Below are 14,871 nucleotides of genomic sequence, written 5' to 3'. Positions count from 1 at the left end.
TTCATCTTCAACAGAAAATCTGCCGCAAATTTAATGGAAATCCACTTTGCTTAGAAATTTTACTCAGACAGACAAATACGGAAAGGTGCAAGATCACTAAAGTCAGTGAGATTCATTCTTTTTGGATCATGAATAGCTTAAACATTGCAAAAGAAACTGTTCACAATTAAGGCTGTTGTTTTTTGAAAGACAATCACCACACAATCCCCACTGGAAACACAGCACTGTCTCGGTAAGAAAAAACTATTTTCGTGGCACTATCTCCTGTAGAAACACAGCTTCAGGTCGTTTAAAAAACACTTCAATTTGGTGGTTATAAAGTTTGTTGGTCTCAAACAGTGGTCTGCCACAATATCACCTTGGTGTCAATACACCCACCATCCCCTCCACCTCCTGATCACAAAGTCAGCTTATATACTACATCACTTTAAAACTGCTATAAAATGTAAGAAACACAAATGTTTGGTATTTGTGATTTGCAGAAATGTACAATGCCAACATCTTCTTCTGATGACTGGGCTAACAGCATGCAATAATGTGGGTCCTGCCTGTTTGACTGTGTTTATACTAGATGCCAACTGATATACTTTTTAGCTGCTATTACTGAATTATTACCACTATATTGATTTAAAGACTAAGCACACAAATATATCATGTGATCCACATGTGGTACACATTCCTGTTAACAACATACCACGGATAATCTTAAACAAAAACAGAATATTAATGATAAACAATTATTCTCAGTGGCTCTTATTCTCAGTGGTGTCTTTTGTATGCAAACTGTAGATATGTGTGGACTTTTAAGTTATCATCATTATCATAAGAACTCTACGCTCTGTACTCTGAATAGCTGTTTCAATTAGTATAGTGATGACATAAAACAAGTTTATCTCTCATGCTTGTGCTCAGTGATGTCTGTTGTTTCTCTAACTACTGCCTGCACCACTCTAAATCGTGCAATAGCAAAACATTGCAACAATAATTTCTTATCACTCGTGCAGGCAATTAACTGCTGATTTCCTTGCTGCTGATGCTCAGTATGCTGATTGCTTTCAGATTCTATTATTGCCTTATCCTTTATCTGATTAGATTGCAGAAACTTTAACACAATTGTGAAATAACATCATTAATGAGTTTGTGTAAACTACAGTGGTGTGAACGACAATGATGCTGTGTTGTGGCAGTCTTAGCAGCTTCAGGCAAAGTTGTTGGTAGTTAATATTAATGACCCATCGCACTGTTGTAGTGACCACCCTTATTGTTTTGAAAACACACCCAACAAACGTGAGAATATCTGAGTAAAGATGCCCAAAGTTCTTTTTCATATTGCAAGTCCTTCCACTGATGCTTTCAAAGCTGTGATAAATTCTTCACCCTGAATGAATCTGATATCGAGCAACAAATCAATTCACAAAACAAATTACAGCCGGTACGTCACACTCATCTTCTTCAGATAAGTTCACTCTCTCTCCCGTGTAGCTCTCCTGTGTTGTTTGAAATGATTCAGGAAATGAAAACTTCATCCTGTCCCCTGAATATTCTTCCTATCAGATACCCGAAGGACAATTTTAATGGAGTCAGTGTTTGTTCAACAACTTATGACTTCCTTTCATTGAACCTATTATGGAAGTACTAACACTTAAACCCTAATGTTTTTTTTAAATAATGCTAATTTCCTTTTTCTTATTATGATTTTTGAAAAAAAAGTCCTATATTGTCATCTATTCTTTTTCTTATGAAAGAGGGCTGTTTTAGTCAGATAGATTTAATCACCAAACTTCCCACTCTAGCAGTAAGGTGTCCCAATTTTTGTTGGGATAAAGTCATAGTGCGACTGTCACCATGATAATACCATCATTGCCATAGTCATGTCTACTTACATAAATGCCAATGACAATTACGTATCAGGGTTTTGAGTTGTTTTGCATTTCATAGGAGAGGATTTCAAGCACAACCCTTTGGTTGTGCTTGAAATCTGGTCCAAAAGGCACAGGGGCATTCAAAAAAGAGAGCTAGGGGTAAAACTAAGAAATAGGATTGGGCTTAATCTTCTGTAACTCTATAAACTGACTGCTGAAGCCCATCAATACTCATCCTCTTAAATCTAAGCATGGTACCTACTCACTCAATCCTCATCAACCTTCTTGAGCACGGGGTACACCTGGAGTCCAACTTCTAGCACAAGATCTCCTGTTTTGGCATTGGGGGCTACAGATTTGCTTTGCTTATCCCTGTTTTATTCTCCATTTGCATGCTACCTTTAGTTCAAATAATCTGGATTAGGTTGCAATAGCTTGTAGCAAATCATTCAAGAAGTTCCACGTCCTGTCTGAGTCCTTAGTAACTACTAGTTAGTTTCAAATGAGTAATTAAACCATTCTGGTTGCACCATTAGAGCTTAAGAAATGTCTTAGCGAGTATAGACTTTAGTCATTTGAAAATGGTTGCTTGGAAACATTAGTAGTGCTGTCCACTTGAAAGTGTAAGCTCATTACTCATTTGTATCTACGTTACAAAAATATCCCAATATCGCTTCAAAGGTCTTATGTATAGGATCTTGTGGCATTAAGCGTTGAAGTTGCAAATTACAAACATCTAAAACGTCTCCCATGTGCCAAGTGTGTAGGAAAACTATGGTGGCCAAAGTAAAAATGTAGATAGGCAATGCCCTATCAAGATCCAATATTTGGTTTAGAAACAAAAGGGTTGATCCCCCAATGTAGATATAAACAGCTTATTTTAAGTAATGAAAATACAACATTTTTTAGTTTTAGGTCATTGTAAACTAATGGAAACATTGTTAAGAATCTTAGATTCCATTTCTTCACATATATCCTTCTTAATTCTACACACTTTACCTTTAACTCATCACTTTAAATGGGTTTAGCAAGATTGGTTCTGTTTACATCTACTGAATATTTAGTAACAACTAATTGTATGGACTCGTTTGTGTGGTAAATCTGTTTTAAGTTAGCTGTGTGTAAATGTCCATTTAAGAACAACCACGCTAACATTTGGTGTTAGGATTTGGTGCAAATCCAAAATATCAACTTCCATTTTTATGCTGATGACACTGAGATATATTTTTGCAGTGTCCTGACCAACTGAGAGAAAACACAGCACTTCCCTCTTAACTGCACTTGAGCCATTTACAATATCAGATACTTAAATTTTGTGCAGCTGGGTGCCGACAACACATAAATGGTGTTATTGGCCTCGGCAGACAAGGCTCCAGATGTCGCATGGACTTAGCTCATTATCTCCTTGCATTGCTGATAGCTGTGACATTTTGCAGTTATTTTTCTTAATAGTGTTAGATGAACACGTCACAATGGTTGATCAGAGATTGACAAGATCAACACATTTCTCTAAAGTCAGTCATTCTTTCTTTTTTCATCCATCCTAACAGCAGGCACCAAAGTTTTTACTGTCTCTAACATCTGCTGCTCATTCGCTAAACTTCTCTATCATTTTATCTGCTGTCAAAGGTTAGACACCCGATAATATGCATATCTACTCCACAGAAGGGAGGTTTTGACCCGTTCCTTCAATTGTGTTTGTCCCTAGGCATTGTTTTTCCTTGCTCTCCACAGTAGGTGATACTGATGCAGTGAAGTGTGAAGAGCCAAACAGCTCCTCAGAATTGAATTTAGGTAGGGAAGCTGAGAAAGAGGGGTCATTTAACACACACACACACACACACACACACACCATTTCATAAGCGACAAGCAAAGACATGTATTCCTCTACCAGCACTTTAATGCAACTTATCTTTTCTGTCTTGCAATCACACGTGTTCCCATATAAGTATGTACAGGCCTATGTCAAGAAAGAAAGAACGACTCTCAGCAATCCAAAGAAACAAAATAAAAAAAAACCTAAAAGAAATAAAGAGGGAGAGGCGAGATGCCAAAAAAAAAAAACAAAAAAAAAAAACGAGCCCACAAACCATCATAAATAAAGCATGGAGGCATTACGAAGACACAAGAGTGGGGGAAAAATAATGAGAAAAACAGCCAGGAGAGACCGAGAGGCTGGGTGGCATCATCTCTCTAAAGAGAACAAGAGAAAGAAAGGGAGAGAGAAGAGAGAAGGGGGGGGGGGGGGGGGGGGAGGGGGGGGGGGGGGGGGGGGGGGGGGGGGGGGGGTGTACAGAAGACAGAGATACAGAAAGGGGAGGGGGACGTTTTGGAAAAGTCGTAAAGATGGACGAAGGGCGTGAAGCAGAGCTGCAAAGATTAAACCACATCCAGAAACAAAGAATGAAAGAAGAACTGTCAGAGTGGAGCTAAAAGAAAGGGAGGGGAAGAGTAATAACTTGATTTCTCTTCCGCCATGGGGGTGTTACTCAGAAGTCTCGGGAGAAAAAACTGATACACTGGTTTGTCCATAGTCCTGCGCAGGCCCACGGAGCCCTGGCAGATTCAGAGCGACACTGCAATCTCCATCGCACTCTGCCATGTGCACTTATATACTGCTGAATGTTAATAATAACTCCTGATGACAGGAGGAAACAAGCCCACAGGCTCAGTGCCCTGTAAATGCACACACACCAAGTGCTCGAGGGGTTCATTACTAATTAGCTGACTGCAAGGCAATAATGACTAACATGCTTCTAGGCCCACTTAACACATCCAAACATTCACCGTGCCACTAATGTACCATCTGTCTCGGCTCTGACCATACAGTATACTCCTCATGGGTATACTTAACGAATCACTGTACTTTATTAAATTATGACCAACTGTGGCAGATAAGGGCCATCAGAAACTTGACTGGTGTCAATTAATGATACACACTAGAAAAATGCACAGTGAGGACACAAAGCCACAGATTTCTATTTTATCCCAGGAAATAAAAGGTTTCCTCTGAGAGTGATATTTACTGTGTTATTACTAAGGGATTCTAAAAAAACAAATTTTGGGTATATGCAAGGGATAAAAGTGCTGGAATGACACCTTATAAACTTATAACTGCAGCTTTCATGGCAACTGTTTTAGAAGACAGATTTGTTCCCTGCCGCTGTTGTCTCTTTCCTAAAAAAGGTTTGATCAGGGGATAAAGGGATGAGTGGTACAGGAATAAACAAGTATGTGACTGCAATAAAGTCTGATGCAGTCATCTGTATTACAAGGTGGTTTTCCATTAATACTCAAATTGTGCAAATTGAAATTGCGAACATAAAATACGTCTGATGGAAATATGTCAGTTTCGGGAAAAAAAAAACTCCCATGTAGCGCAAAAAAGTTTTTACGCTTGCATGAGGTGGTATTTCAGGCCATTTGAAAAAGCCATATTTTGCGAAACTGCAATGGAAACACTTTTTTTGGCTTTTGTAGATCACATGATGCTATGGCTATGCGCTTGGTAGGAACTGGCTCCCTCGGGCATGATGCAGCAGGCGCTGCAAGAGCTGTTATTGTCTCGCAAAACTCTTCAAAATCATCATCTGGAAGTTTTGAATCCACATTTCCTCTGCGAAATCGTAGACTATCACCTCCCAGGAATCCCTCATACACGGCCGCTCCCATGTATCAGAGGCTTGCCCTTCCTTTATCGCTTGCATAACACGCGTGTGTCACCTTCGATTGTAAATAATGACGACTTGTGTGCTGGCTGCAATAGAAATAAACCTGCTAATGTTTTGAACATCCATCCCCACGCTTATTGGAATTTTATTGCAAGAGGAAAAGTCGCATAGCACCACTCAACGGAAACACAATCATCTCCCAATTGTGTTTTATCTGCATTTCAAAAATACTGCTTAAGTTTTACACAGATCTGTAATGGAAACTTGCTTACAGACACAATGTATGAGCAGTGTTTGAAACCAGACTCCGTACAAGATACATTGAATAAATATAAAAAGTGATGTCACAAAGTTATGGTTGTAGTATATTTGATACTGACATCACAGTAGCATTATAAATGTACATTTATGCACAAGAACCAGATGCCCTGTGTTTAGTGTTTGTAGCTAATTTGCAAAACCCGTCCGAAGGAGGCCATATTATATTTCCATTGCAGATATGTCCCTGCATCTGGACAGTATTGAATACACCCATGAAAAAGGTGCCCCCCTGGCCTTCACTTGCAAAATGTCAAATGCCAAAATAACAGATACAGAACGGAAAGAGACTAAAAACTTAGCCCCATTGTCTCCGCACAATGACCGCGAAATTCCTGGAAGTTCACCGTGCACCTTGTGTTTCGTGGTATACCCTCTATCCCTACATGTTTCTTGTATGACCATTGTCATTATAAAGGCATTTGCCTTTCTGCTCTCAGAGAATTAAATTAGAATTTCATAACACAATTCCTGAAATCCTATTCATAGCACTTTTAATAAGTGGGGACCTCATTTGATTTTTAAAAAAAGAAATATTAGAAAGACCTAATTTCTATTGCTCCTAATTTCTTATTATCTGTTTAGATTTATCTCAGATTAACTGAACAAACCCAAATAAGTATTTCAGAGCACTATTTAAGATAGCATTGACATTGATAAGTATTACATCACAGAGTTGTTTAAAGACTTTTGGACAGAGCTTATTGAAAGACAGGATATTCCATTTGAAATGTGACTCTGTATGTGACTGCATCTTTGTATTTCTACTCCGGATTTTATTAACTTTCTGACAGAATGAGTCTTTGCTAAATTTGCTCTCATAGCGCTCATTAATAATGTTCACTGCAGAGTAAATACTGTCTAACCTATATGAGGAGAGAACAAATGACAGAATTAAAAAAGAAGCGAAATTACTGATATCAGGAATCAGATTGATGCTACCACATAAACTCTGCGTTCATCAGCTCTGTCAGGTTTACACTCACTGTAAATGGAAATAATGTACATACTAACTAATAGGCTTAATAAAAGCTGTTCTTTCCCAGGAATAATGCAGCATGCTGTGGTAAATCAATAACAATATTCTTTATCCCTTTTGAATTTCACTCAAATGAAACCTGTGGTGTAACAGCTTTCAAAAAGTTTTTTTTTTTTAAATTCTGACCTTTAATGTCGCACCCTGTTGGGACAATCAATGTGACTGTTAACTGACAGAGTACAAACATGCTGCGTTCTTGCGCAGACACTGCCTCAAAAACAGACAGAGCCTGTAATGAGCAGTACTTCTGCTGTAAATGTGTGAAACTAGAACATCTTGTTTTGATTGATCTTTTTCATTACGACAGTTGAAGAAATGAGTTTCGTCATTCAGCTCCTCTGGTTTAATTCAGTCTCCGTGGTCTTTTGCTGCAACACAACTCAACACGAGCACTGTGGTGTCATGGTGTGAAATACACGCCCAAGGGTTCACATTTTATGCCACATAATGAAAGAACACTCCCAGCGCACCTCCCATGTTACTAATTCCATTTTTTTTGTTGAGTTCCCCAAGGCAAGTCTGACTTCTGCTGTGTGATTGCAAATCATTGATTGAACCAAAGTACTGAAATTTTGGGACCATTTTTTGTGGTATTTCATAGCCGAGACTGGTCAAATTTGGCAGGAGCAGTGCATGATTTGAGAACACAATATTGTCAGCGTTTCTCCTTACTTATCAACAAGATTAAGCCCTCATGGTGTAATTTGTCAGCTGTATACCACGAGTTTGCACACAAGCCCTGAAGCGATGGATGAAGAATGATCTGACATTGCTCTGTGCTTGTGAATGATTGAAAATGTGTACAGACTTCAATAATTGTCACTGACATGTGAAACTAATGGAGCTCCTTAAGTGCCTCAAGTATAACTCATTAATAGTGCTAATAAAGTTACACTGACAAAATAATGACTGAGAATAAGATGGAAGAATAGTGTGTTATATGGAAATCACGTCATGTTGGGGACAAATAAACATTTCAATTATGGGCTGTGGTTAGCATCATAGACTTATTTATAGATGGATGACAGACAGTGCCACAAAAAAGAGGCCAAAACGTTTCGATCGCCCCCTAGTGGCTGGCTGCAGTAAAGATCATAAACCCTGCCCTTTCCATGTTAGCGGATGGGACATGGGCCAAATTAAAAACTATTTTTTCCCAAAGATGGTTTAGCTGAGTCATCACTGGAATATTTTAAAGTGTTCATTTTTCTGATATGTTTGGTTTGCCATCATGATTGATAGTTATGTTTGCTAACTGGTGTTCCTGTGATCAATAACGCTGTTCGCCATTGGTCGGATGGTGGGAACTCGATACCGCCGAAATCACTACAGCGCAGTATTTGGCTCCAAATGTCATTACTAGCACAAAATTGTAACGGCTGTATTCAGGATACTTTGTTTTCATTTTTATATTGTCGAAGGAAGTGAAGACGCTTTGTACATCTTTATATATAGTCATTGGTAAACATGCAGACCGAGCACCTTAGCTTTGGCAGATACGTCAATGTAGTCCATCCATCACACTGTGCAAAGGCTTTCATTATCACTATCTTTAAAATTACCCAGTTTTTGGTATTTTATATTGAAACCACTGTTTTTTTTACTTCTAGCCAATCAATTCAATGAAATGCTGTGTGCATTCATTGCAGTTGGATACAAGATTGAGTTACACTACAAAACAAGCTAGTCTATTTGTCAGAGAGCCTGCTACTTACTGGAACAAGATTAGATCAAAACCTGGCATATGGGTGGAAGATGTATGGTCAGATTTGGAATGAGCGTCAGTTAGTGGGATTTGCTGTAAAAGCATCCTGAGAACATATTCATAACTATTTACTTTGACAGAGCAACAGCCAACTGGTAAATTCCAACATTCGATGCTCAATAGTGTAACTTCATCACTCACTTAGTAAGTCAAGGACGGACTTCCATGCCATATGGCTATAGTTGTTAATTTTGGGAATGCCCACAAAATGTTGCATACTTTTATGCAAGGGGGAAAACAAACAATTTGTTGCCATGCTGAAGAGTTACTGAGCGGCTTTCTGCACATCAAATGAACTTCATAATCCAGAGTTAAAGGGTACTTTTTACCCTGGACCCTTTGTCTCCATGTCTCCCAAATTCAACACACATACATACACACACATACACACACACACACACACACACACACACACACACACACACAAAGTCCATACATTGATACCAAACAAAATGCTTTTTTAAGTGCGTGCATTGGTTGTTTGAGGTGAATACACACTGAATGCAAAAGCAATCAGAGAGTCTAATTTGCTGTAAAAGTGCAGGAAAAAAAATCACTTCGGTATGAAGTAAACACACCTTTATGTGATTCCAGACCAAATGGTAGTAACTTATGTTTCTCTAATGTGTGGGTGGTGGCTCTGAATCAGTAGGAAGGTGTGTGAATATTCAACAACTGTGACTTGATCAAACAGTGTAAAATACTATCAGACATAGGTCCACTATGTGTGTTAGTAAGCAAGTTTGAAATTGAAAGTCTGTATATAGCCTTAGATGGTAACACTGGATTGGTACAGAAATGTTCATAAAAAAATGTGGATATAATGCTCACCCCAAAGAAACCCCTGAGGCTGGGTGGTGGCTCCTAGTGAATGGAATGACATTATACGTAATGAATGAAAAACTTTCGTGATGACTTTTTGATCTTTGAGAAGAGCTAGATTAACAATAAATCATAGATGCTGATGAATGGATTCAGATCAAATGTGTGAACGTATTGTGTCTGAATGCATGCTTACGTGATGCTTAATAGTGTTTGATTTTTGGAAATTGATGTCTGATAATTTGCCATGCAATGCTGGATGTTCTTGTATCGTGGAATCATTTTTCTCAATTTATAATCAAACGCTTGTTTTATTGATTGACATGCACCGCTGCCGGAGGGGCTGCGGTCGCTGGTAATTGGACAGCGAGCTATATCCCAGTTTGTGGTGATATTTTCCAATACCTCCCAGGACTGCTCATGCATCATCATTTCATCGGAGCTATTGCTGGAACGCTGTCATTCAAATACTTGCCTGTTCCTAATGAAGAGATATGATGCTTCTATCTGGATATTTAACGCCACATGCACAGAGGAAACAACACAGTGTTTTCCTCCAACCCCTCCACAGCTCTGAATACCACAGTTTCTTTCATCAACTACGACAAATGTGATGGGATTTTTGGGTCACTCCAGGGACAAGGCCTGCCCTGTGAGGCCGTCACTGATTGGACACCTCGGGTGACACAGCTGATGATGGACAGCACAGCATGCTGGGTTGAACAGCCTCATCCTTGTAGACCACTTGACCACAACTCAACCACATCTTGATTTTAAAATAACAGCAGAGGCTTCTGGGGTTCCAGCCCCATTTGTTTTCTCAAAAGCCTTGGATCTTTTAGTATTTTTTAAACTACCTTCAACTTTGTGTCAGTTAGGTAATTATACACCAATCCACCACAACCTTAAAACCACTGACAGGACAAGAGAATGACATTGATGATTTCACTACAATGCCCTGGTCTGCTGGGAAATCTTGGGTCCTTGTATTCATGTGGATGCCACTTAACACACCACCATCAAAGTCACCATTAAAGACCAAGTACCCCAGCAGCACACCTATGGGGAGACTAAATTATCATCTACCCAATCTATGGTGGGTTCTCCTTGTATCAGACTTGGCTCTGACCTGTTGGGGCATGGCAACAGGACCTCTAGGGGTGTTCTGTGCTGTCTGGCACCAGGGTATTGGCAGCAGATCTTTTGAGTCTCCTGGCCTGTGAGGTGGGGTACTGGCACGTCCCACAGATGCTACTCATATTGGGATCTGGTGAGTTTGGAGGACAGGTCCACAATCTTGATCCCTTGGTCACTTTCCTGAGGTCTTCCTGAACAATTATCGCAGTTACAAGGTGCATTGTCTTGCTAGGGGGGCACTGCCATTGAGGAGTAGGCTAATTGGTCTGAAGAAGTGTTTGGGTGGATGGAGTGTGTTAAGTGACATCCACATGAATGCCGGGACCCAAAGTTTCCCAGCAGAACATTGCATTGTAAAAAGACGTTCAATGATATTCACTTCACCTATCATCGGTTTTAATGTTTTTGAGGATGGTTTTATATTCCCATGTTGTCATCTTACTATGCTATACCCTAAAGATATGTCCTACAATTTTGTAAATGTTCTTAACATGTAAAAAAGGCAGGAATTTAAAAAATCCACAAAATTACTTTAAAGTTTATTTTGAAAAGTTAAATTTTGAAAGCACATTTGGGCACATTTGCCATTTAGCAGCATTGGTATTTCAGTTGTCAAGTGTTCTCTATAACCGCAACTGACCATCAGACCAATGAAAAGATGTTAAGCTGAATGGATCCTAGTCTTAGCCCATCACATAAGCAACTAGAGGCAGTGAAAGGTCAGCAGGTGCGGTTACAGGTTGTACAAGGAGGAGGGTGTTCAACACTTTTGGCACGATGGCACAGACTGGCTTTGGCTGGCCCAGATCTCAGTCCATCGGCATTTGGGATTAGCCCTGGAATGCAATGGTAGGGTGATAATCGGTTGATTGGCTGATGAACCTGTTGCCGGGCGGATTCCAGGCATTTGGGTAGCCCCGATCGGTGGCTCTTACCACTACGGATATCCGGACTCGTTTGGATGGCCTCCTGTGTTCAGGAGACGAGGGGCTCTCCATGTTGTTGTTTTTCTTCCGAGCGACCAGAGACAAGCACACAACATTAACAACAACCGCAACGTCAGTTTGACTTTGCAAAAAACTTATTTTTGCAACGCCACTTTGACATGACCAAACTTGACTAAAATAGTGGGTGAAAAAAAATTCTGAAAACTTATTGTAATGAACCAAGCCATTAGTTAGTGGTACAGAAGTGAAGATATTCTTTTAAAGCTTTGCAGGATACAAGGCTGAGACAAAGTGAAAAAAGGTTTTATATTGAGGCTGACTGAGATACTGTGTGTGTGCTCTGTGTGTGTGTTTGTCTGTTTGTGTGGGAGGTACTGTACTCTAGAGTGTGAAGGACTGTATGTGAGAGATAGCATAGGACTGTGTGGGTGTGCACAATGTGTGAACGACAGGATGTGAGCCACTGTGTATGTGTGTGTATTTGTGTGCATCCGTGCGTGCCTGTATGTGTGTGTGTGTGTGTGTGTGTGTGATGGTGGCGGTGTTGTTGGGTGTATCTGAGGACATGGCTCTCTCTCACCTCCAGGCCTTCTGTGTCTGGGCTGGCACAGAACAGGTTCTTTAAAGCGATGCCCGAATTATCCTGTGGACCTGAAGGAAAAACAAAGAGAGAGAGATTCAATAACAGTGAGACGATCAGATACCATTGGTTTCCATCTGTTAGACGCTTATGTGCCTTCTGTTTGCAGACCTTATTTACTGGTCCTATCTACAAAAGCATTATGAAAACAGCTGCATCATCTGTAAAGATATGTCTGAGGATGAATTCAAAGTAGACCATCTTAATTTTTCGGGGAAATCAAAACTGGTTTTTAATGGTCACACAGAACTATTACCATACATAACCATAAATAACCATTACTACACATTCAGCACTACAAATGACATCGACAGATTATTTCAACTTGGCAGCGAACAACCTCAGAGATAACTCAGAGTGGTTGTTGTCTATCCAACAACTGCTTACAATGTCAACCTACCAATCAGCATAAAAAACTTACAGTTGATCATGCTTTTGCTTTTCTGTATATCTGAAATTACTGATTTATAAAAACACAGTAGAGATGCAAACAGAATTTAGAATGTCTCACAAGGTTCAGGTTTTGGGAAGCCCCCAGTTACAAGTTTAAGGGATATTTACACTGTAACGGTTCTGGCATAAAATGTTACTCTTCTATTGCCGTTTGGCCATTTGTTCACACAACAGCATTTTGGGGGCTTGAAAACACAAACTTTTGAAATGGGGTACCAGAGTGTAATCTTTTGAGAGCGAAATCCCTTCTGTCGCTGTGTCAACTGGCGATGCCTGGATCATTTGAGAACAATGAGGTCACTTCTCGCATGCATGTGGTGTTCTTCTGTGTGTGTCATTACAAAGTTACACCACCTGGCTTTTTCGGGTGTTTTTTGAAGATCAATGTACACTAGGATCGTTCTTACAAAGTTATCATATGAATGCGTATTTTTGGTTTTTAGTAGGGCATGTCTAAACATGGCCAAAGAGTTCCCAAAGCGTAAAAAGGAGGTTCATGGCCTGAACACTTTCACTTCACTCAATAAGCACCAACCAAATAATAACCTAAAAAACATATTAAAAAAGGTAAACCTCAATCATAATGAGTACTGAACAGACAACTTATACGGACACTGTGAACCACCAGAAAATGAAAAAGACACAAACTAACTGCACACTGTATTTAAAGTAACCCTGGCCTGGCCACTCAGATGCTGCACACAAACATTAACCAGAGAAAACAGACTGTGACTATTGTGCCAACAAGCAAAAGGTCACTGCAGCCAAGAGCTCATTGAAGCCTAAAGAAAGACACAAGAGTCAAATACCAGGAGTTTGACACACTCTCAGACCAGAAAAATAATTCAATATTTCCTTGGGAGAAAATTCTGTCATTACCATACAGCAAACTGTCTGTCAGAGCATGTCAGAGCCAGGTGACAGCCCTGTCACAGCCGCGAGGAAAACAGTGAAACACGCGAAACTGCACTTAACTCCTTCACAATCTGACTCCTCTTCTCCTGTGGTTCTCACCATTACATTGTCAAACTTTATCCAAATACATACTCATGCATATACAAGATACAGTCTTACACTACACACACTATATATAGAACAAAATGGTTTACTTTTTAGGAGGGGTGGGGGTAAAAAATTAAAAACAGCAGAGTATCGCAATACTTTTGTGTGGCAATATCATATTGATACAGGGATGCCGAGTATTGATTTTTATATCATGTAAATTACTAATATTACAAATACTATTACAAATAAAATTTCAGTAGCCTATTGGACTAATACAAGCAATTGGTTTTACAGGCCACTAGATGCTTGATTTTCTGCAATTAAAATGATGAACATTTTGTCTTAAAACATGTTGATAACATTTCCCTTTTGGGACACAATTTGCAGTTGAAAAAGGTAAAACATTGCAAATTCTGCAATATAAGTTATTGCATTACTCAGCATACCACAACAACATGTTTAAAATCGCAATAATATTTTATCATGACTAAAGTATTGTGAATCTATCATATTGTGGGACCTCTGCTTATTAGCCAGTATTTAATTACACAAAATGACGCAAAACTGAATTTGAGAGATTGAAAGGCGTGTAATGTGTTGAGAAACAGTAGAGTTGGGCAAACTGATTTTCTTTTTGGTCTCTTTACAATTGAGACAGTTATAGTCAGTCCATAAATAGTTTTTCATCATCCAAGAGACACAGAGAGAGCGATAGAGAAGAAAGCAAGAGAGAAAATTACAGGTGCAATTAGTGTTATGTGAGTTTAGAAACAGAGAGGCTATTACCAACACTCCTTCTGGATCTATTAAATCTCCTTTTCTTTTTTGATTGCCTCTTCCGTCTACTGTTTGGAAACTGTCTCTTGTGTGTGGGTTCATGTGTGTCTCTTACTGGTGGGAATCTCAGTGGGTCGCTCCACCACAGAGGGTCTCTTCAGTGCTGGTTTGAGGGGCTTCTGAGGGATTGGACGAGTAGGGCTGAAGGATGACTCCTCGGTAGAGATCTGCACATACACATATACACACACACACACACACACACACACACACACACACAAATACATAAGAAACAGCACTCGAAATTCACAAACCTCAATATTGCGTAAGAGATCAACACTTTCTCTTTCTGCGGACTCATTAGACAAATGAATGTACTTCTTGGGAGTGATGAGATGGAGGCAAATCAAAAGGGGAAACCGTAGAAAAGAACAA

The 14,871-nt window shown here is 39.5% G+C and overlaps 1 protein-coding gene across 2 annotated transcripts in view; it reads right to left on the bottom strand.

Annotated features, from left to right (window-relative positions):
- The window catches only part of clcn2c (chloride channel 2c), a 164,760-nt gene that overhangs the window by 14,951 nt on the left and 134,938 nt on the right, over positions 1-14,871 (bottom strand). The window contains exons 18-20 of one of the 2 annotated variants that reach the window (XM_042486275.1): positions 14,552-14,663; positions 12,142-12,212; positions 11,550-11,624 (exon numbers count right to left, since the gene is read on the bottom strand). In XM_042486275.1, the coding sequence (XP_042342209.1) occupies positions 11,550-11,624; positions 12,142-12,212; positions 14,552-14,663 (258 nt within the window). The remainder of the gene's footprint in view (positions 1-11,549; positions 11,625-12,141; positions 12,213-14,551; positions 14,664-14,871) is intronic. The other variant, XM_042486276.1, reaches the window with a different exon arrangement.

The sequence above is a fragment of the Plectropomus leopardus genome, chromosome 5, assembly GCF_008729295.1.
Source record: "Plectropomus leopardus isolate mb chromosome 5, YSFRI_Pleo_2.0, whole genome shotgun sequence".
Classification (NCBI taxonomy): Eukaryota; Metazoa; Chordata; class Actinopteri; order Perciformes; family Serranidae; genus Plectropomus; species Plectropomus leopardus.
This window is presented reverse-complemented; position numbering and strand designations above follow the sequence as displayed.